Below are 24,789 nucleotides of genomic sequence, written 5' to 3' on the forward strand. Positions count from 1 at the left end.
AGGACCAGAGGCCACTCCCCCTCTCAAAGTGACACTGAGTGAACACTGCGCAGTACCAGAGACCACTCCCCCTCTCACACTGACACTGAGTGAGCACAGCACCGGACCAGAGGCTACTCCCCCTCTCACACTGACACTGAGTGAGCACAGCACAGGACCAGAGGCCACTCCCCCTCTCACACTGACACTGAGTGAACACAGCGCAGGACCAGAGGCCACTCCCCCTCTCAAACTGACACTGAGTGAACACAGCGCAGGACCAGAGACCACTCCCCCTCTCCACACTGCACACTGAGTGAGCACAGCGCAGGACCAGAGGCCACTCCCCCTCTCACACTGACTCTGAGTGAACACAGCGCAGGATCAGAGGCCACTCCCCCTCTCCACACTGCACACTGAGTGAACACAGCGCAGGACCAGAGGCCACTCCCCCTCTCAAACTGACAATGAGTGAACACAGCGCAGGACCAGAGGCCACTCCCCCTCTCACACTGCACACTGAGTGAACACAGCGCAGGACCAGAGGCCACTCCCCCTCTCAAACTGACACTGAGTGAGCACAGCGCAGGACCAGAGGCCACTCCCCCTCTCACACTGACTCTGAGTGAGCACAGCGCAGGACCAGAGGTCACTCCCCCTCTCACACTGCACACTGAGTGAACACAGCGCAGGACCAGAGACCACTCCCCCTCTCAAACTGACACTGAGTGAACACAGCGCCGGACCAGAGGCCACTCCCCCTCTCACACTGACTCTGAGTGAGCACAGCGCAGGACCAGAGGCCACTCCCCCTCTCCACACTGCACACTGAGTGAGCACAGCGCAGGACCAGAGGTCACTCCCCCTCTCACACTGCACACTGAGTGAACACAGCGCAGGACCAGAGACCACTCCCCCTCTCAAACTGACACTGAGTGAACACAGCGCCGGACCAGAGACCACTCCCCCTCTCACACTGACACTGAGTGAACACAGCGCAGGACCAGAGGCCACTCCCCCTCTCACACTGACTCTGAGTGAGCACAGCGCAGGACCAGAGGCCACTCCCCCTCTCAAACTGACACAGGGGGTGCTTCTTAATATCCCTCCTCGTCTCCTCTCTCCTCCGTCCTCCATCCTATGACCCGGAAACCGATCGAGCACAGCCATCTTGAAGGACATCTCAATTCTCTAATTGCACCGCGAGGAGTCGAGGATCGAGGAGTGAGGAGGCTTCCTGAGGAGTCGTGAGCGAGGATACACAGGTGTATCCTATACGGAAGAGTTTTATCGACTAAAACGTGACGCACGTATAAATTCTCCTCCCCCTTCACATCGGTCACAATAATTTTGATTTATACTTTACTTTTGCAGTTTATATAAACCACACATCTCACATATTTCAACAGGGTATCTTTCTTTATTATTATTTATTATGCATTTCTTAAATAAACAAATTTCAACAACATAAGGGCAGATCCTCTGAGCGCTGCTGATGACGCGATGAAGTGACGCTCGAGTGATCAAGTATTCCAATGTATAAAAAAAGCTTTCATTCGATCCCTCCGTCCTCGCGTCTTTTCCTTGCAGCCTTCCCTCGCATCCTACAGGGGGTGGAGCTGAGACGCGAGGAAAGGAAGCGAGGAGAGGAAACGAGGATACACAAATAAGAATTGAGAAGCACCCTGAGTGAACACAGCGCAGGACCAGAGACCACTCCCCCTCTCAAACTGACACTGAGTGAGCACAGCGCAGGACCAGAGGCCACTCCCCCTCTCACACTGACACTGAGTGAACACAGCGCAGGACCAGAGGCCACTCCCCCTCTCAAACTGACACTGAGTGAGCACAGCGCAGGACCAGAGGCCACTCCCCCTCTCACACTGACACTGAGTGAACACAGCGCAGGACCAGAGACCACTCCCCCTCTCACACTGACACTGAGTGAGCACAGCACTGGACCAGAGGCCACTCTCCCTCTCCACACTGCACACTGAGTGAACACAGCACAGGACCAGAGACCACTCCCCCTCTCACACTGACACTGAGTGAACACAGAACAGGACCAGAGGCCACTCCCCCTCTCAAAGTGACACTGAGTGAACACAGCACAGGACCAGAGACCACTCCCCCTCTCACACTGACACTGAGTGAGCACAGCACTGGACCAGAGGCCACTCCCCCTCTCAAACTGACACTGAGTGAGCACAGCGCAGGACCAGAGGCCACTCCCCCTCTCAAACTGACACTGAGTGAGCACAGCGCAGGACCAGAGACCACTCCCCCTCTCACACTGACACTGAGTGAGCACAGCACAGGACCAGAGGCCACTCCCCCTCTCAAACTGACACTGAGTGAGCACAGCGCAGGACCAGAGGCCACTCCCCCTCTCAAACTGACACTGAGTGAGCACAGCGCAGGACCAGAGACCACTCCCCCTCTCACACTGACTCTGAGTGAGCACAGCACAGGACCAGAGGCCACTCCCCCTCTCAAACTGACACTGAGTGAGCACAGCGCAGGACCAGAGGCCACTCCCCCTCTCAAACTGACACTGAGTGAGCACAGCGCAGGACCAGAGACCACTCCCCCTCTCACACTGACACTGAGTGAGCACAGCACAGGACCAGAGGCCACTCCCCCTCTCAAACTGACACTGAGTGAGCACAGCGCAGGACCAGAGGCCACTCCCCCTCTCAAACTGACACTGAGTGAGCACAGCGCAGGACCAGAGACCACTCCCCCTCTCACACTGACTCTGAGTGAGCACAGCACAGGACCAGAGGCCACTCCCCCTCTCAAACTGACACTGAGTGAGCACAGCGCAGGACCAGAGGCCACTCCCCCTCTCAAACTGACACTGAGTGAGCACAGCGCAGGACCAGAGACCACTCCCCCTCTCACACTGACACTGAGTGAGCACAGCACAGGACCAGAGGCCACTCCCCCTCTCAAACTGACACTGAGTGAGCACAGCGCAGGACCAGAGGCCACTCCCCCTCTCACACTGACACTGAGTGAACACAGCGCAGGACCAGAGACAGAGAGGGTCGAAGAAAGCAGCGGAGCTTAAGTAAGGTTTTCTCTGAGTTCACTGTGTAGCCTGCTCCCTGAATCGACGTGCTTATTCATTTGTGGATGTTAACTGAATCTGTAAGTCAGCTACACTGTATTTCTGAATATTATATTTTATTCTGGTGTGCTTAACGTTATCGCTACTGTGTACTAGTAGCCTATGCTATTCACCAACTAAACATATCCTATTCAATGCGTTCACAGTCTCTTTCACGGCCATCATTTGTAGTAGCCTATTCACAAACTGTTAGCTCAAGCGTAGCGTTTTCTCTGAGTTCACTGTGTAGCCTGCTCCCTCAAACGTGTAGTTCAATTTTCCATATTTATTGTATGTCATTATGTCAGTATCAGTATTTGCTTTCTACCATGCACAAATAAAAATGTCTCTTAACTTTTGCTGTGTAATTGTATAACAATGAGCACTCAAACACACTGAACCAACAATTACTAAAAACACACAAAAACTGATTTTGCATGGGCACTTTGCACTAGTAAGTCATAATTTCAGTCTTCCACATATTCTTTAGCGTATAGAAACACATGAATTTGAATAATCAGCATTGGACACCACAAGACTAAACTGCATCTTATTTGTATTTGGAAGTAGCCTACATTTTGTGAATCAGAGGTTGTTCTCTCTCTGTAATCTTTAACGTCTTCGATACAGATTCCCGAGTGCATGAGTTCAGCCAAAATTTAAATGGATATATAACAACACATATAGATAGCAATGATGATATCAATTCATTAAATGCTAAAATTCTTTGGTTGTATTGTGCTAACATATTAAGATTTGATCAAATTTAGTTTGGACTCCCCCACTAATCATGTAGGCTAAATATATTTGGCTTCAAAATGTATACCAAAAGGCAACGACTTTGGGGCACTTTTAATTTTGTACTAACCGTGGAACTTAAAGGTCCCGTATTATGCCCCTTTTCACCAGATGTAAAATAAGTCTCTGATGTCCCCAGAGTGTGTATGTGAAGTTTCAGCTCAAAATACCCAACAGATCATTTTTTACAGCATGTTTAAATTGACATTTTTTGGGGCTCAGAAAAACGAGCTGTTTTAGTGTGTGCCCTTTAAATGCAAATGAGCTGCTGCTGGACGACCCAGGGGGCGGAGCTTCATGAGCTCGCACTCAGTCTCTCAGGACAATTTCATCTCACGGAATGATGATAATATCAGAAACTCTCAGTAACGGTGTTCATTTCGAGTCGGACAATAATGCCTACAGAGTCAGAGTGCTGTATAGAGATGAAACAGGTATAGTTTAGTAGTTTAATTACGGTTATTATAACGTATTTGTCATCTGCTTGTATGTATCCATTATTTATTAATAGCCTACAAGTCTGCTGTTTCGGACCAGGTCCGAATGATGATCAAACATGTACTGATGAGTTTAATAAAGTTTATTGTACATCACACAAAAGATGAAGCGTCAGTTTTACTTCAGAAAATCACCGTAAGAGCTGAGTAAACACAGTAGGCTAAGTTATAGAGCTGGTAAGTCCCGCCCCCTCCGCTAACCCCCCTGGACCTCTAGGTTGAAAAATCGTCAATGCAAGTGAATGGGAGAAAATTATTATTTTCTGGTCCCGTTTGAATTTTGCCATGAATGTGAACATATGTTGTCTGTGAATTTTTTATATAACTTTTCGTGTAAAGAATGCTACAATTTAGTGGGTAGAAGTTTGATACGGTTAGACTTTGTGTGAGAGCACTTTGTGGACTACAACTCTCGACGCGTTTGAAACGTCAACACCACTAGCACACGGACACTAGCTCACGGATCCCGCTAAACATGGCTGTGTCTTTGGTGCACTTCACCGCCTTATTTCAGGGAGAGGACAAAATCGTTGAGGTTGGCGAAAACCACGGGTAAGTCAGGGGTGACGTCACATAGGCGACATGTAGTCTTTCTCGTTATGTCTTTTCCACAACTGCTAGCCGAAGAATCATACCATATACTGTCAAACTCGTAACATGAAAAGTTATATAAAAAATTCACAGACAACATATGTTCACATTCATGGCACAATTCAAACGGGACCAGAAAATAATTATTTTCTCCCATTCACTTGCATTGGCGATTTTTCAACCTAGAGGTCCAGCGGGATTAGCGGATGGGCGGGACTTACCAGCTCTATAGAGAAAGTGACATAACGAGAAAGACTACATGTCGCCTATGTGACGTCACCCCATAAAGTTGACTTACCCGTGGTTTTCACCAACCTCAATGATTTTGTCCTCTCCCTGAAAGAAGGCGGTGAAGTGCACCAAAGACACAGCCATGTTTAGCGGGATCCGTGAGCTAGTGTCCGTGTGCTAGTGGTGTTGACGTTTCAAACGCGTCGAAAGCAGCGAAGAGTTGTAGTCCACAAAGTGCTCTCACACAAAGTCTAACCGTATCAAACTTCTACCCGCTAAATTGTAGCATTCTTTACATGAAAAGTTATATAAAAAATTCACAGACAACATATGTTCACATTCATGGCACAATTCAAACGGGACCAGAAAATAATTATTTTCTCCCATTCACTTGCATTGACGATTTTTCAACCTAGAGGTCCAGGGGGGTTAGCGGAGGGGGCGGGACTTACCAGCTCTATAAGAAGTGCGCAAGTAGCCAGTAGAGTTGAGGGAGCATTGCTGTGGGCGGAGGTTAGTCAAAAAACGGTTCTAGTGACATCACTAAAGAAGGAAGTAGAGGGGTGTAGTCCAAACGAGCCGTTCACTGTAGTCGACTTCTGTTAAATAAAATATCTCGCTTGGCATTGAACTTTGAGCTTTATAATTTTACAGATATTATTTATGCTCTAACAGCAACATTACACACTAACTAAAGTTTGAAACATGGGATCACGAAGAACGGGACCTTTAACAATCAAATGTAAATATATTTATATTTTGCCTTCTGGAAGTTGCATTCAAATTCCACTTGGCTCAAATCTAAGGTGGCATGTGAATGTGCATGATGCCTCTGAGGGGCAGTTACCTGTGGTTGCAGACGAAACTCCTCCCTGCATATTACACAGGGTAGGGTTGAGTCTCCCTCCTGGATGGACCTGGCTTTGACCTCTGCCCACTCCTCTGCTGTTAGTCTTCTTGAGGGAGCTGCCACCAGACCCATCCTCTGGGCTGCATCATCATCAACAACTGCATATTAGTCACTGTGAGCTTTCAGCAAAATTTCAGAATGAAGCACCATGATCACAGCCTACCAAGAGTCAGAGGTGGAGGGGCATGATCCAGCACATACTCTCTCTCTTGTCCTGGTGTCCCCTCAGGATATCTGACTCTCTGCCTTGTGTTGTGGTCTTTGTGCCTCCTACTAAAATGTGCAGCTCCACAGCCAGCAGGACATGAAGTGTCTGATACGGGGAGGTTATGGGGAATGTTTTGAATAGGAAAGCTTCGTGTGATATGGTCCTGTAGTGCTACAGCTGCTAGAGTCAGTCTCCTGCTCTCTGCTTTACAGCCGAATCCCTAAGGAACATTGAGCTGTCAAACTCAGTTAAGAAGGCAGATAATAAATATCAGTCCATTTCTCACATTTAAGAGCCCTAGTAAATCCACAGTACTATAATGAAATATTTGTGAATTATACAGTAGACTTCCATCAAAATAGAAACATGCTTCTTTATAGATCAGTAGTCTAAACTGGTTTACCTACGCTTTACAATTATTATACAATTATATTACATTGGATATAATGTGGATTATTGTGAATAATCAAGGGCTCTTAAATATGTGAGAAATGGTCTGATACGTATTATCTGTCTTTTGCCTTTGACGAGTGATCAATGAATGGCAATGCTAATGATAGACCAATCTGTGTTTTTTTTTTTTATGTTTTTTGTACTTGGCCATTAGGGTCTATAGGAAAACCAAGAAACATTACCAACTTGAGAACTTCTAATCCAGTGCTTTCATTCCAGGGCAAACAAACCTTTAAACTTAAACTGTGTGTTCAAGAGCTGCGCTGAAGTCTGTGATATTTAACGTTAAGTTATATGGAGAGTCTGGGAATTTGAGACTGTGTCTTACTGCAAGATCCTATTTTATGAGAAGATTGCATGTTGTTAAATTGAACGTTGCGTCATAAACGAGTGATTTATGAGTACCATAACAATGGTAGATTATATTAATATGATGGTGATGATAATGATTACATGATTTGATGAACAGGACAAAATTCGTAAAGCTGAAAATATTTTTAGTCACCAGCCTCATAAAAAGGTCACGATTGTAGCATTTTGAGCCACTATTATGCAGTTTACTTTACAGCGTCCATCAGTACACCTGCGTCTGCGTCTCACAGAGATATGAACACAGAGATTAGCCTACAAAGAGTTTACCAGAACTTGCGAATGTCGTTGATATGGCGTACAATTGATTAACCATGGCAACTGATACAACTGACGGAATCAGAACAGTAACCAAAACATCTAGCAAAAGCTTGTCGACTAGCGGGAAAAATAAGACAAACGTTCTCTTAAATTATGAGGCGCAAAATAAGCAGCGACGCATTTTGATAACCTTACAAGTCACCCTTTCATACTAGCTTAAGAACGCAGAGAGGATCCTCAAAAAGAGTGAAGAAAAGAAAAGCACCTCACCCGCGGCATTGCTGTCCACAGAAACACTGTTTACTTGGTCGCTATGCGACGAAGTTCCATTCAACACAGTGTGTGTGACGTTCCCACGAACTCATCTCGTTTTCCTGATTACGAACGATGAATTGAATAGTGGAAATGCTTTTAAAATGTACAAATACGTTTTTAAAAACATTTACTATCTGAGGTCTGAATGTTCATTTTTCATTTGCACTCATTAATAGCCTAATTATTTGGCTAAAGAAATTTAGAAACAACCATGTCAAGTGTATGGTGTTTGTTAAAAGCATTATATAGAGAATGTATAATGAAAGTGCAGAACATTTATTCTTTTGTTAGCCCACCATCAACCTAAGCACACGCTCATGTCCAGAAAAAATCATAATAAAAATAAAAAAATAAAAAAAACCTGTAATTTCAACATTCACACTCCTCATCTTTATACTGGGAAAAACTTAAACCAGAGCATGGCCAGCATGATTTTTTCTCAGATTCATCCATGATTTATTTGTTTATTTATTAGAGTCAGAACATTTCTTGACAGGTGACTGCGTGATTGAGATGACCAATTAAATCAGATGCAGGCCAGGGTTGCACTGGTTTGGAGGGGAAAACATACATGGCCAATGTATACAGGTATAATGTATATGCCTACCTTGAATGAAGGTTGCTTTGGATAACTTTTTAACGTTTAACGTTTTTCTGTCCTTATTTTCTATTCCAAGAAGATTTTTTTTTTAGGTCGACACATTACTTTACTATGATTTTCCATGAAGCAAATTTTTTTGAGATATCCGCAAGCTCACAACTTGGAACACAACTTATTTAGATTTATGGCTTTGATTTTTTTTTTTTTTTTTTTTTTTTTTTTTTTTTTTGCAGTTTTAGAGTAAAACGTGTTTTTGAAAATACATAGGCTATTTCATATAAAAATTGAAAATAGTATTTTTGTGCATTTTTCATTACAATAAACATAATATTATGTAACTTAAGTTCACTTTTTTTTCACTTCAGCAATAATTTGCCAAGTGTCGTCTTTGAAAAAGAGATCAAACTTAAGACTGCTATAAAGCATTTCAGATTTACTTAACAAAATTAAATTTGCTCAAAAAGTGAATAAATGGATTATAACTACAGCGTAAATGTAATTTAGAACCATCAAATTAAAAAATACAAAATATTAAATAAAAAACATTATCTAAAATATAATATTCATTTTATTTTATTGAATATTCATTATCATTTTTGACCCCCAAGAGAAGAGCACCAGAGGGTTAACTTTAAATGAAGAAGGTCAATTAGTGGTTAAAACACATGTACTGTCTACAGTGAGCTGGAGGATCTCATCGAGCTGTCGTCAGATGCTGAATTCCTCAAAGCTTCTTTGTTCATACCTGAATCATGAGCTCAGGTGTCTCAAAGAGGTCATTCTGAGATGTAAAAAAATAACTTAAAGAGGGAAAGACACACACATACAAGAATCTTCACCTGTGATCATAATGCAATGGTGTAAAAGGACATTTTATAATTTAGAGAGTCCAATAAATTGTGTATATACACAAGGTGTGAACAGCTGGCTATGTTCAACACCCATCACATCAATAAAAGTGGAAGTCTTTAAAAAGAACATTTGCCTTTTCTCTTAGTGCGACAGAGGGAAACCATCATGCTTTTTTCCACAGACTCATGCATTCTTGAGATTAGTGCAAGAAAAGTGCAGCCTATGGCCTTTAATGCCACAGACAAAGGTATGGAGCAATTTATTTGTGAGGAATTTATCCCCTGAGTGTTCAATCAAAAAACTGTCTTCCCCAATCCCCATCATTTGTGTTTATAAGTAAATAATCACAGTTTTCCCAAAAAAAGTACAGTCAAGTCTCTCCATAAAAGCTGCTTTCTTCCAACTGTCATCGCAATGGATCTTAGCATGAGCTTTCATTTTCAACATGAACTCTTTTTGTTTTCTTCCTCTCTATAAATGCCAGTTTAAAGAGCTTTCTATTTAACTTTCTTCTGTGTGAACCATTTTACCTGTTATGTGGTATTTTAAAAGAAAAGCTGTTCAATGTGCCGATGACCTAAGAACCAAGGGCTGTGGGCTCTGTGATGTTTTAAATAGGAAACCTTTGCTGAACTTCTGTGCAAACTTTGCAAGGCACAGACAGTTTGAAAAAGAAGTAATCCATCAATTTATCTCTGCATAAAGAGAAGGGGCAGGCATAATCTGAATATGAATGTGTTCACGTCAAAGTGAGAAAAGATAATTAAGGAGAGAGCTTGTTTTTAAAGCTTGAGATGAAAAGTGCGATATGTATTACTGAATAATTTGAAACAACAATGGAGAAACTCCCCAAGGATTGTTGATCTTTTGTTGGTTCTGTTTAAAGGACAGAATGTGCAGCTTCCAATCAAGTCAGGTTATGTTGGACTATTGGCTTTCAGAATTCTAAGACACACAGCACAAAAGCTCTCGTTTGGATGACTTAGTTGGAATGAATGAATGAAATATATGAATCATGAATGAATGAATCACGAATGAATGACATTTTACTTGATCCATAGCTGAGAGTTCAAATTATTTCCTGTGCTTCCTTCTTTTAGAACTTTAATATAATGGCACTATAATACAACATGCATCATCAACCAACTGAGATGGGAGCTAATCAAAAGGTTGAGACATTAATATTATTGTGTTATTGTTGTGTCATTGCTGCTGACTAAATAAATATGTGAAAAAAGAAAACAGCCTTTGTAAAGACGGAAGGTGAAATAGTTAGAACATGTCCGTTGAAAATGAAATACAAATCACTGTGTGCTTTTGCGTCTTTTTTATTTCATTTGCTAAGTGCTACATTACCTCATGCTTTGGACCTCACAAAGGATTTCCCATAAATCTCCTGGCAGCTGAGAGTAATCGATCAGGCGGTTTGATTAACCTGTCTGAAGGGTCCTCCCACAGTACAGGTCTTTGCTGTTTCTGCGGATGGCTTGTTGGAAATGTTTATTGTCAGTTAGCCTGGCTGAGCTCAAACTGCAGAGGATAAATTCTGGGACCGACCTGCGCTGGAGGAACATCTCTGCGTTCATGTTGAGCGCAAACCAACAAACTACAGTGACATAAATTTGGTGATGGCGTGTGGTGGATCAATAGCGCTGCGAGTGATGCTTTTACTATTTGTCTCTTTGGTCACATGTTACTCCCTGCCCATCAGCATACCTCATCCACTTACGACATATAATAATCAGTCTTGATGCTTTGCACTCGCTCTCGTAGTCTGTAAGGACTTGCTCTGTGTGCCAAGTGGATTTCACTTGAATGTCGCAGTGGTGCCCAGCAATCTGCAACACACTTGCGAAGCCATCTCGTCCCCATAATGGCCAATAATTGAGCAGAATCCATCACAGGGGCTGAAAATAGACTGCCATAATGGCCATAAATTGTAGCCCAGGAGAGATTAACACACAGAGCTGTGCCGACCCTGCTGTGCCTGAGAGTCTCCTGTACCTCCAGAGACAAGCCTGCCTCATTTTCCTCTCTGTCACCTGCTGATTTCACACATAGGGTCAGCGATTAAAATTATAGCTCCTAAAGCATGAGACCTTGTGCTCTTGGTGGGTGGATGTGAGGGAAGAGCTGTGCTATAGCCCACCCCCCTCCCCACACACACACACACAGTATACTCTGAAGTTTGCAGTGATATCTCACCTGTGCAGCATGTGGGGTTTAATTCTGTTGAAAACACACCACAATGGAAAAAGGAAACTTATTAAGAGCTGACAGTCATCTGGATAGCCTCAGGCTGTTCGGTTGCTTACTTTGACCTCCTAACTGTTAAAAGCATAAATTATAAATCTTTAAAGAAAATGAGTGTTTTCACTGAGTGGATTTATTATCGTTATCATTAATGTTGAACCCCCCCCCCCCCCCCCCAACATATATACACAAACATCCAGAGAGAGGGTAATTAACTCATCTCATTTAAAGTGGGAGTTTAAAGCCCAAAGACTTCCTCACAAGTCCCACATTAATCATGTGATTGAGTGAATGAATGACTGAATGATGGAGGCTGACGTTTGCCTTGGGTTGGTGGAATGTGTTTGTGGTGAAATGTCGTAAATGCAAAAGGTCTCTGAGCAAGGAATATAAATATGTCCCAAACCGCTCACTAGAATTATCACATAATTGGGGGCTTTCCACATCTACCGTAGGGCAACACCCTTCCAACTCCCTGCGCTATGCCCCGAGTTTGAGTTTGGCTAGTTTTTATTTGTGGCTTCCGAACATTATCTCTTAACCCCTTAGCTGTCACCCCCCTTTTTGAGAATGGACATTAAAATGCACTATTCAAGCTTAAATGGTTGTAATTCAAGAATGCTTTGGAGTATAGACCTAAGTTTGGTCTTGTTTTAAAGGTAAAAAATAGCAGATTATTGCTGAAGTGAAAGCACTTCAAAAAATTAAAGTATGAAAAAGTTATGGAAGTTTAAATTTACATTAAATCAAATATAATTTATTTAATATTTTTATTTTATATAAAATATATATTTTACAAAATATGTTTTACAAAAAAATTACTATAAAATCAAAGCCAAATATCTAACCAAGTTGTGTTCCAAATTTGAAGTTGATATCACAAAAAATGAAGTTCCCATGAGATTTTGTTTAGGCGTATTACCAAAAATAGCCACCGGGTGTCATTGAATTCCATTGAATTTTACTGTATGCATTCTACCATAACAAATTAATAAATTTCTGTCCAAATATCACTTCTGTCACAAAATATGGAACCTTGAGACTCAGACCTTTCTGACAATATGTGTTTTGTCAAGATTAGAAAATATTTTGATCATAAATTATGAAACATAAGGATGCCCAAAAGGGGAGGAGCCTGATCAAATAATTTAGAGTACCGTTTCTATGGTAACAATGTCCAATTTCAAAACAGTTTTCACAGGATGAATTCTGAGATCATAAGCTTTCAAATGATACCTAATTTATGATAACTAATAAAATATGTAATATAATAAAAAAAAGCGATAAAAAAATATAATACAATATTTTAGAGGATAATATATATATTATACTTTATAGAAGATAATATTATTTTATATTTTTTTATTGAAAAATACTAGATTATATATTTTCTAATGAAATTTTAGCATAAAAACCAACATATCAATTATTAAAAGTGTGTGCGTCAACTTTTTGTGACGAAGGTCAGAACTCCTGTTATTACGTAGATTTTTTGAGGTGCACTCTTGTCATAAATTCATCTATTTCTGTTCCTACATAATTTATAACAAAAAAACAGTCCTAAATATCTATTTAGGAGTCTTAGAACTTTCCAACGATATATAGTTTGTCATAATTAGATTAGGATTAAATAGTAATATAGGGAAGTAAAGTTAGGCGTCCCGTATACGGGACGGTGACAGTTAAGGGGTTAAATGCAGACTTAAACAGTCTTCCTGATACAGTCAGTTTGAGTGCAGGCAACAATTTTGCAAAGTTCTGTTCATCTAACACATCATTGACTTGAGGTTTGATAAAGTTCTCCACATGGTGAACCAATAATGTAATGTAAAGTATGTTTGGGTTATTCCATATGTAAATCACCATTCGTTTCTAATTAATAAGTGCCCCGAGAATCTTAATCTTCTAACCAACATTATCTCAAAAACATAATGACCATCATAATTTCAGCTTGTTTCAAATGCTATAGTGACTTTTGACAGTTCTTTCCATTTGTTTGTTTTGTTCAATGTGTTCTCTCACTCCATATCCAAATGATTGAATAGATAAGCACAGTTCTTGAGGAAGAAAAAAGCCTAAATGACACATGTTGCCTCACTGTTCAGCAGGCAAGTCATTCAGCACGCCTTTGATACTTCAAAGCATGTTGAGGTTGTGCCAAAGGAGAGGACTACTTTAGTCTTGTGTTGTAATTTCAGACAGTGATGAAAGATAAACTATCAGTGCATATTTACTTGTTTTTCACCCTACCAAAGATACAGTGCATAGAACACTTTTCCTTTTATTACTCATATTGACATACACTTATACTGTACATCTGTTTTCTGTACCCTCAGTCAATATGATTATATGATCTCCAAAGTATGTTTTTTTATGTACTTCATATTATATTTTCTCATATTTCCACTGCAGACATTATTCTGATTATGAATGCACTGTCTAAATGTTGATTTTTCTAGCCTTTTTTATGCTTAAAACATTTTCCTGAACAGGTCCTGTGGAAATCATATTCTCTTTGAGAAATACTGTGCTTCTAAATGTGGTGACATGTGACAGACACTCGATAATAGCATTTCGATATGGGGCGTTGAAACATCCTTCATCCATCCCACAACATCTGAAGCATCTGTTTGACATAGGCTGTGACAGGAAAAAGCTGAAAGTTTGATATGCTCTGTTGCAGATCGTTAATGCTGAGAAAACAAAACGTCTTGTCTTGAATTGCAGTGATGTACATTCACACTAAAGAGATGGGAAGCTTTACACCAGAGAAAAAACTAACATGTCAGCCGAAACATAATGTCATATTAAGAGTAAAAATGTTGTAATCTGTATGGCATACTCATCATCTGCTGTAATATAGACCAAACCAGTGAAATATAAAAAATTACCACATGCATTACAATGATCAGCTTGATGACATGTATATCATTTTATTATTAAAGTGGCATGCTGTGACATTTGTTCAGCATTGTGAATAAAAAAGATGGATATGTTTTGACTTCTATAGACAATTCTGCTCAAGATGTGGGTTATCTTATTGTTATAATCAGTTCAATTGAACAGGTCTCAGGCAGATCTTCTGTTAGGCAGAACAGATCCTCAGCCACACATTTCAGCTCAGTCTGGAATTCATTGGTTTAACAATGAATAATAATAAAAAAAAAGGCTATTATTTATTGATTCATGTCTTGAATGATCAGGCATAGGTCTGCTTTTTAAGTCACACTCAAATGTCACAAAACGGTCAAGGTGTTATGAACCTAGACATTTCAATGAGATTTCCTCCGTGGCATGTTAACATGCCACTTTTTTGTAATGACTGGTTGATAGCCTCAGGAGGTGACAGCCCGTTGGCTGCCAGCCTGACCCTGCCATCCGTGCCGAAGTAAACAGGTTTGATAACTTTACGTCGCTCATCACTTTACAACCACTCAGCTGTGTCTCTTCGACAGCATGAACATGGAAGAAAAAATAAAATCAAAAATGTTCCATATGTCTTAAATAGCGGTCCATTGCTCTGTGATGGCTCATCTTTTTCTTAATCATGGAATGCTTCCAGATGTTTTATTGTTTCAGAGCATCAGTCATTTTGTAGGCCAGTAATATGTAATATGGATGATCTTTACAAATGAACTGAATCAACACTGAACTGACTTTATGACACAATTTTCTTTTTAAGAGCTGCTTTACATAACTTATCTCTGTTTGCATGATTGAATCATTATTTTCCTGTTGATCACTTTGAAACAATCTGTATTGTATAAAGCGCTATAAAAATAAAGGTGATTTGTCTTGACTTGACCAAAAAGTCTTGATATCTGCTTAACAAGACCATGACCATTCAGGAAAAAGGCCTATTAGCCTTTTTAGAAGATGGCTTCCATTTAGGCAATCTCTTTTCTGCATTCTTCTAATATATGTACCTGACTTTCTGCTCTCCATATGTAAAAAAAGGTGCATTACGAACATTATTGGCAGGGAGATGAAAAATGCATTGGGCCTTGACAGCTTTGATTGGCTGATAGTTTTGTCTCACATTACAGTGTTGAACCATCGGGCCCATCCACGTGTCAGGGAAGGGAAATGGAAGATCAAGGGCAGAGGAGAGTGGCGTGTTTACATTTTTCTCTGATGTTCCTCTCTCCACATCTCTCATCCAGCTCTGTGAATCAATAAAGGATGGATGAAGTGGAGGAGGAGATCCAGTTCGTGTAACCCTTCAACAAGGTGAACAAGCTTTGTGAGCTTTATCACGTCAGCTTGTGGATTTTTCTCCTGTTGGGGAATCACAATGAATCACTTATCTCAATTTGGAAATAAAGAAAATACTTTCAAGATACTTCCGTTCTTGTGATGTTTTGTGCATTATCATATGATTTGATATTGTTTTACGCTTACAGTAACACACTGGAATCACAACAAAAGAATTTAAAATTAAAATAATATGCAATACATATTGTAGGTTATATGTCTGTATGCGAATATCAAATGCTATTCTCATCTACCACAGTAATCTGAGATAAGCATCAAGATTTAAATGAGATTCTGTACTAATTCAGGTACTATTTGGTGTGAACGCTTTTATTTATTTATTTATTTGATAAATATACATATATAAGTTTTAGGTATATGGGTTTAGTTTTCTCATTGGTATAGTTTTCAAGTCTGTATAACAACATTTTTATCAACTACTTATTTATGTTTTCAGTATCCAAATGTGCATGGATTATTGATCAGTTCAAGTATGCCTTCATATTTCATTTCATTCATAAGCAAAGTTTTTTTGTGTGTGTGTCTGTCTGCTGTGGTCAGCATTATTTTGCCAAGTAAGACATGTTCATGGATAAACATATTTTAACAATAAAATAATAACAAAATTTCTATCCGAAAATGTAGTCCTAATCCTAGCCCTGCCCCTAATAGGCTACTAACATACCCACAATGTATCCCTAAAATCTAATGATGGGTGAATATAATGTACCCTAGTTTGTAAGCCTAAACTTGACATAAACTGAACTTGTCCCTCAAATCTGATTGGTTGATTGGAATGTTGTTCCAGGATCAACAAAGACACTGATCCATTCCAGGAACATGTTGTTGTAGCCTACTTGGTAAAATCACGTTCATCCGGGTGAAAGACTGGTGACTGGATCGAAAGCTTCGACGACGCACAGCTCACATCTCTGTCTCGGTTACTGAAAAAGTAACGAAACCACACATGAAACACAGATACGTGACTCTATTGTAGGCTATGACGCGAACGACAACATTACGGTTCTGTAAAAAAATGTGGTTATAAGTCCAAATGTACGGGTCGGGTGTGTGTTTGATTCATATTTGATTATAGAATTCTATTGTCACTCTTATAAATAACCGAACTGTGTGTGAACTTAACCATATTAAGGACTCTCAAACGTAAGTTATCTTGCCTGTGTAAACGTGGGCAGAGTTTCCTTCTGAGCTGTTTACAGACTCATTAGCATTGGGAATTGGACTAGCCTGATGATACCTGTTTAGCTGTATGTTTTTGATTCACTAAAATGAATCAAGAGATTCATTCGGGAGTCAGACTGCATGCTGTTGGCAACTATAGCCTACTAAATGATTGTTAAATATTCATATGTTGTCAAATACTTAATTTGTTTTATGTTTTGCATTAATTAATATGTTTAGTAAATTCACATGATGTTAAAAATCGAAATGTTAACACTGTTAAAATGGGTGCATCTGATTGGTCGCGTGTGTGCTCGTTATCAGGGAACTCTCGCGAATCGCGATTTGCTTGAATCACTTCTCAGTAAAGCTATGATTATTTGTGAAGCATCGCATTTTGAGTGTTTATCGATAAACATACTCCCTTTCAGGTATATATAACACATAGCCTATTTGCACACAAATGTATACATGCTGTCTAAATACATTCAGATGAATATTGTGTGTTTTATTAACTTGTAAATGCGATAGGGGTTGATTACAGCATAAAGTAATCAACATAAAGTAATTTGGCGAGCAAACCGTACTGCACATGTGAGATGATTAAATATACATGTTAGGCCTATATATTTTGTGAGTTGTGCTGTTCGGTTAAAATGTAAATGTGAAATTATATTATGTGTGTTTTAAAGCTGCAGTCCGTAGTATTTCCTCTTTGTCGCCATCTCTGTCTCTCGGAAAGTCTTCAAAGTCCTAAATATCGTAGAATTCCAAGCGAGTGCATGAGCGAGCGAAGTCGTATTTACAAATCTCGGAATTCTAGATGATACGCTATATGAGTTGCTGAGTTGTGCTGGAAAGAGCATGTTTATGTGAAACATGGCAGAAACACTTATCTTTATTATAGACAATATAATACATTTAAAATCTATAAGCAAGAGATAAATGAGCAAAGCAAATCTCTGGCGAATGAGGTTTATTGTTCATCATAGACTTCTTTTGTTTTGTTTAGGGGTTTTCGACTTGAATGCATTAGGGTTATGGTGTTTGTGTATGCGTGAGAACCATTCATGGAACCCTACAAGATATTTTTTGAAAAGGAAACCCTCAGACATTGTCATTTGGGGCTCAGTGCAAAATGTCCTCCATGGCAAAACTCCTCTCATGCTGATTTTTACATCAAAAGGAGTGGATGAGGTAAGGATGAAACCTAAAAGCTAGACTCAGACACATCAAGCTTTGCGTGCCCTTTAATGCTTAATTATACCTGTTAGGGTGATGAGAGACTTATCCCACAAGCCTCATGATTAATAAACAAGCCATCAAGGACCCAACAAGTTCCTGCTCATCACCTTGACACATACATTCAGTAAGAGGGTACATATCAAAGCCCATGCTGTACATCTCGCATAGACACACACAAAACCGTTAAATTGGCCCACACCGGGCCAGCTTTGTCTACTCTCTGACCTGTTTCTTTCTTTCTCACTCTTTATCCTTTTGTCTCTCTTTTGCACACCTGTTTGAGTGACAGACGATGAGAACGTGGTGACGCTCGTAGCCCAGATGGGGTGAGTGACAGCCTCAGTCATGCTTTCATCAATCAGCATTTCAATTCTGCTTTGTAGCAGACCAGCCAGGGTAAGGGTTGCGTTTGGCCGTTTAGTAAATAGACACCTCTCTGGGAAAAAAAAAGATGGCTCAGGATGGAGTTACTTACTGCTAGAGCTGAAAAACATACAAGAGTGACCTCAGGCCGAGGTCATGTAAAGATTCCTCCTTTGATAGTCTTACATGTGCAAAAGAATCCAGTACAGGACTTCACGTATACATGTCCTGTATACGAAGATCAAACACTGTTCTTCTCTGCCACAGTAATCTGTGATAAGCAGCAAGTTTATACACGTTTAAATGAGATTCTGGAACTAAACTTGAACCTGCTCAGGTGTTAAGGAAAACTTTTTAAAGAAATTTTGAGATATGAGTTTAGTTTTTGGGGGGGGGGGTTTAAGTGTTCATGTTTGTATAATAACATTATTCACTTGTAAAGACCTACTTTAAGCATCAAGATTTAAATGAGATTCTGTACTAATTCAGCTACTACTGGTAGCTGGTCAGGTGTTAGAAGTTTTAGAGAAATGGGATTAGTTTTCTTTTTGGTTCTTAGTTTTCCTTTCTGAATAAAAACATTAACATAAAAACCACTGCAGGTGAATGATTTTTTTCTGGCTAACAATAGACAAACACTGTGGCTGCAGTAAACATTAATAAGCAGTAAACATCCATAATTGTCTGTTTTACAAATAATTATTAGTATCATCATCATCCTAATTCCTGAATATTTTTAGCTGTGAGTGTCTATGATTATTAGTATTTAATTATGCACAGATATTAATATTTTTTTTGTGTAAGTTTAATGTGTTAATGAGAAAATGTTTTTGTAGCATCCAATACCAATTTACTCTGCAGAGCTATGAACTGTGAAATAGCTATTTTGGGAAAGCATAGAAATGTCTTACTCTTACCCCTGAGGGATTAAGAAAACTTTTCTCATTTACTTTTTACTACTTTGAGAAATAATTGGATAGAACTTCCTACATAGGCTGACTTACTAGCACTGGTATTTCATTGGTCGCCTCTGTCTAGACAGCCTCACACCACTTCTTCAGCTATATAATCAGTCTGGAGGTCTTGGAAGCTGAAATTGGTTCTGTCCATCAGCTTGCGTGTTGCAGAAATTGACCTGCCTCTTGCCTCCGCGTTTCATCTCAGACTATAGCCTGCAACAAGAAAGGGCGAAATGTTTTTCCGCTTGGCACAATACCATACTATTAGTCTTTTGCACTCGATATGAAAGTGAAAAAGGTCTTGTGGACCCCGCACTACTTGTAAATAGAACATAGGAAGCCTTTTACTTTTGCTATGAAATGGTTTTAGTTTACTAATAACTTGTTGAAAGAAGAAGGAAACACCATTTTTCCTCAAGCTGAAACTGAATAAATACTTCAGTCACAAGTTTCGTATTTGATGGGATCTCATCTCTTATAATAAAATGGATAGTTGCAGTTCAAGCATCTGATCTGAGTAGTTAATACAGCTTTCTATGCATGCTAAAATCACAGTATAGAAACAGCTGTGATGTAAAACACCTGTTCACTACATCACTGTGCAGCATGAACATCCATAGCGGATCGTGTTTTTGTTTCACAGCAACGTTATCTTGTAGCAGAAAGGTATACATTTAATGAATTTGCTTAATAAAATAATGTGTTAATTAATAACTTTGTATTCAAAATCTCGATATTAAAATTGTTAATTTGTGACCCTGGATCACAAAACCAGTCTTATGTTGCACGGGTATATTTGTGGCAATAGCCAACAAAACATTGTATGGGTCAAAATTGTAGATTTTTCTTTTATGCCAAAAATCATTAGGCTATTAAGTAAATATCATGTCCCATGAAGATATTTTGTAAATTTCCCACCTTAAATATATAAAACATTTATTTTTGTGAATGGATGCAGCACTATCGCCAATAGAAATGGACAACTTTAAAGGCGATTTTCTCAATATTTCGATTTTTCTGTACCCTCAGATTCCAGATTTTCAAATAGTTGTATCTTGGCCAAATATTGTCCTATCCTAACAAACCATACATCAATGGAAAGATTATGTATTCAGCTTTCAGATTATGTATAAATCTCAATTAAAAAAAAAAAATACACATAAGACTGGTTTTGTGGTCCAGGGTCACATTTTAAGTAATAAGTCAATTGATGCTATTCGCAGTATAGCACAGTCTCTCATACCTTTTTGCTTAAATACAGCATGTAGTTTAAATATTTACATCATTGTCATGTAATGTTGCATTCCTCAGTTCTATTAAAAACTACTGCTCTGTTATTTGTGTGAAAGAAAGCTCACTAAACTTTTGTCTGTTTGACCTTTCTTGACACCCCTCTCTCTCTCAGCTCTCAGAAAGACAGCTGTTCCTGTCTTGGAGTGTTTGGACACTGCTAATGAGGGGATGCTTTGTGGTGTCCCTCTGTCCAGAATGGTCTCTTTAGTTGTCTCTCTGTCTAGCGGTAGGTCTAGACCTTTCTTTGACCAGCTTCTCATCAGAAGCAGAATCCCCATTAAGGATGGACCGTTGTCAGTTGAATGAGAATAGAGCATAGTATGTGTGTGTTTGAGTGTGTGGATCAGGGAAACAGCAAAGTCTTTTCCACTGTGCTCTTGCTCAGGATATAAAGCACATCGTTGTAATTGCAGCTTTGAGCGTCTGTGGCCACTCTAAGCCCATCTCTGTAGATGCATGTGCTGTGCAGATTATGTCAGCTTGCTTTCCACAGGACTCTCACTCTATTCAGTGAGAACCCGAGGAGCTGTCAATGCAACATGACTATTGCGTCTTGCCCTACTCAGGGAGGAGGGAAACTCAGCAAACACTATAGCAATTACAATGTATATAGCATTGTGAAACTTCACTCAAATGGTTATGGGGAGAGGGAAGTTTTAATGTAAAAAATGCATAAAAGGTAAAGAGGCATTCATGCAGGGCATGCTATTATATATCACATTAAGAAATCTCTTGGCTAATCCACATCTTGTTGACTATTTTAAAATATATTTTTACAGTTATTTATTCATTATTAATATGACTTGTTATTTTACAAATAATATTTTTTTTACTTTTCTGGTATTCTTGATCTGTCCTACAAATCTTTGAATTGAATTGAATTAAATGGTATGGTGAGATGACTAGGCTAAATACTTGAATTCCAAAAAGATGTCTGTTTATTTTAATTACTACTTGCACTTGAAAAACATTTTTCCCAGCCTCGAGGGGTGAACACTTGACTCAAAAGTTTCACTAGTCATATTATATTTCTTTGTAACATTATATTGCTTCTGCACAACCTTAGATTTATATACAGATCATATGCAAGCACCTGCAGATGGTTGCATAAGTGCTAATCGCTCTGCTCAACAAATCTAGTGCTGACTTTAAGTGAATTGATATCTATAGGTAGATTGTACAGGTCAATGCAAGTACGAGCTGTTGTCTTAACCTTTTTAACTGTTTTGACTATCAGCCAAACACAGACTCCGCTGACATTTGAGGAGGCCACATTCAATTCTGGACACAACGGCCAATGCGTGCACCGAAATTGAATGAGATCGTTTTAAATTAATTTGCCTGTCCTCATGCATTAGGGAGTCTACATAATGAGGCATTAGTCCAAATTGTTTTGCCATAGCATTTGTCACTGAAGATCAAAGCAATATTGCATGAGTGGTGTACAAACGTCTGAGACAAACTCACTGCAGCGCTTCCTTGCAACCTCCAGCATATCATTGTAAGAGAGATGCTGATAGATACTGACAAAATTAAAGGAAGGAGGAGTGTGGCTTGTTGGTAGCTGGAAAAGTGTGGTCGGAAAAGAAATGATCATACCTTATCATTGATTTTACTAATGATGAGTGCCCCCAGTGCAACAATAGTAATTTTGCCATAAAACTGTCAGCAGTTCATCAATCTCTGGAGGCCTTTCCTCCCTCAGAGCAAGATTTATTAAATGCTTACAGTCATGAGCCTGGACTTGCCTCGTCTGTCTGTAGCATACAACAGAGCTAGCCTTTGAGATGTTAAAGTCCTCTCACTAACAGCGTTACGTGAAAGTCGCTTTCTCTCTTTACTCTTCTTCTCTCTGTGTATGTTTACATGGGACAGAAGCCTTCTTGGTTTTCTGTGAAGAACAAATCCTTCACAAGAGGATATCCTTTTGTTCAGCCTCACTATCATGCTTTACAATTTAAACCCTTCTGATTGTTTTTCTCTTCTTCTCTTTTTTTGTGCTTGTGTGTTTTGTCTGTGTTCTTCAGGCAGTTGTGTGCAGCCAAGACATGCACTTTAAATGCCTGAGGACTGAGGCCTGTCTGCCAACAATAGGAATTTCCCTGGTTTACACAGGATAGATTAAGCTCATACCTTTCCCAAGAGCACATTATGGTTCTATTTAAACCGATTTGTGCATGCAACTTTACGCTTCACATGCTAGTTCATGCTATTGATTACTTAGTTTGATATGTTCAAGCTCTTGTTATGTTTGAGGATAAAGTGCAGCCTCTACTGTCTGAACATTAAAACATGAACATAATTATGTTCAGCTGACAGGTTTGGAATTGCTGAGACCCAAATAAACATGGCTGAAAACTTGGCATCAGGTCTCAACAGACATGTAATATAATGTTATGCTTCTAAACAACAATGACTTTGTGAGAATATCAGCTGTAATCATGACTTATCAGTAAACTTGCTTTCAAAAATCCCTGTTAGGCTACATATTGACACAAGTGAATATCCACACATATGCCATTTCTGATGTGGCTTATGTTTTGAACACCTGGGTATCTGTACACAAAGTGATCGGCACAAACTCAAAGATGAGTTAATTAAATTAAAGATTTAATTAACAGCTTGGAGATGAACTTGTAAGATCCATCCGCTTCAGGCAGTGTGAGCGATCAGTGTCTGCAGATAGTTTAGAGATAAATGGACGCATCATGTTTAGATGTTAATCGAGGGGAAGCTGAGGGTTCCACCCACATGACACCTCAATCATCCTAACCCTTTATTACACGGAGTAAACATCATAAAAAGCCACTTTAAAGATGATGAGAGAAATCCGAATTTTGCTTAATATTTATAATGATGTGATTAAATTATTGTTTTTGCTGTCAGAGCTTGCTCCTGCTGCTCTTCCATTGCTCCTTTGAAGTCAGTTTTAAGTTGTGTTTCATGTGGTCATGGAGTCTGCTCGTATTGCTTTCCAAACGGCACACAGTCTTACTTAAATACACACTGAGCACTGTAATTTTTTACAAGTGAAGGTGCAATTTGCTGTAAATGCAGTATCAGTGTTTCAAAACCCATAGAGGGCCATTGCATTTAAGAGGCAAACTCTTAATATTTAGGAGAGGGGAAAATGAATGAAAAGTTAAAATGCACCTAAACAAGAGTTGCATCATATAATTAAAAATCGTAATCATATAGCTTTTGAAAGTGAATTGCTACACCTGCTGAGGCTGCTTTATACGCTGTCATTTTCAGACTTACAGACACTTGCTTCTAGATCAATGCATAGTCTTTCTAGATATTCCTTAGAACTAGCTAAATGTATGTGTTAAATGAAGGGATCACTTGAGAAATAGCTACTCAAAAATGAAAATTCTGTTATCTTTTACTCACCGACTCACCGTCATGTTGTTCTAAACCTGTATGACTTATTTTGTGGAACATAAGGTCGAGGTCGTTGTCATTTTTGGGTGAAGTATCTCAGGTTAACTTCTTGTGTATTCCTATAAATGTCAGATGCTTTCTTTAAATCACTGATTAAGTCTCAAGTTGCAAAATATCCCTGCTTTGAAAATTATATTCTCCAAGGTACATTTGATATAATATACACTATGAAATGCTTTTTTTTTTTTTGCATTATGCAGCTTTAGTTCATAAGCACACTCAACCACATTCTATCTGAATGCGTTTTATCTTCGTGCATCTTGTCTTGATGTCCATTGTAAAAAGTGTCAGAAAAACTGGTACCATTTAATCAAATGATATGTGCTGTTCAAACTGTGTTTAACGCAGTTTGGCCATAAATTTGCTTCAGAGCTGCTCCATGATGTGAATATATGGCTATCGAGGTGACACAGATGATACATAAATCACATTTCAAAGCTGGTTCTTTTCCAGCAGTTCACAGGAGGCGAACAATGTGTGTCTTTCAGTATGAGGCCACAGCTGGTCTGGTGCTGCATATTAAGTATTATAAACAAGCGTTGCACCTATTTTATTTAGGAGATTATCATCTTCTAGGCTTATTAGAAGGACATTTCCCATAATATTCTGAAGATGAGTT

General features: G+C 39.5%; 1 protein-coding gene across 1 annotated transcript in view; it reads right to left on the reverse strand.

The window, feature by feature from the left end:
• Positions 1 to 7,759, reverse strand: part of rnf32 (ring finger protein 32) — a 28,367-nt gene extending 20,608 nt beyond the window's left edge. The window contains exons 1-3 of the mRNA XM_079865225.1: positions 7,680 to 7,759; positions 6,282 to 6,546; positions 6,056 to 6,198 (exon numbers count right to left, since the gene is read on the reverse strand). Of these exons, the coding sequence (XP_079721351.1) occupies positions 6,056 to 6,198; positions 6,282 to 6,546; positions 7,680 to 7,688 (417 nt within the window). The 5' untranslated portion in view covers positions 7,689 to 7,759. The remainder of the gene's footprint in view (positions 1 to 6,055; positions 6,199 to 6,281; positions 6,547 to 7,679) is intronic.
• Positions 7,760 to 24,789: the final 17,030 nt, after the last annotated feature.

This window comes from Squalius cephalus (genome assembly GCF_949319135.1).
Source record: "Squalius cephalus genome assembly, chromosome: 3".
NCBI classification, from domain to species: domain Eukaryota; kingdom Metazoa; phylum Chordata; class Actinopteri; order Cypriniformes; family Leuciscidae; genus Squalius; species Squalius cephalus.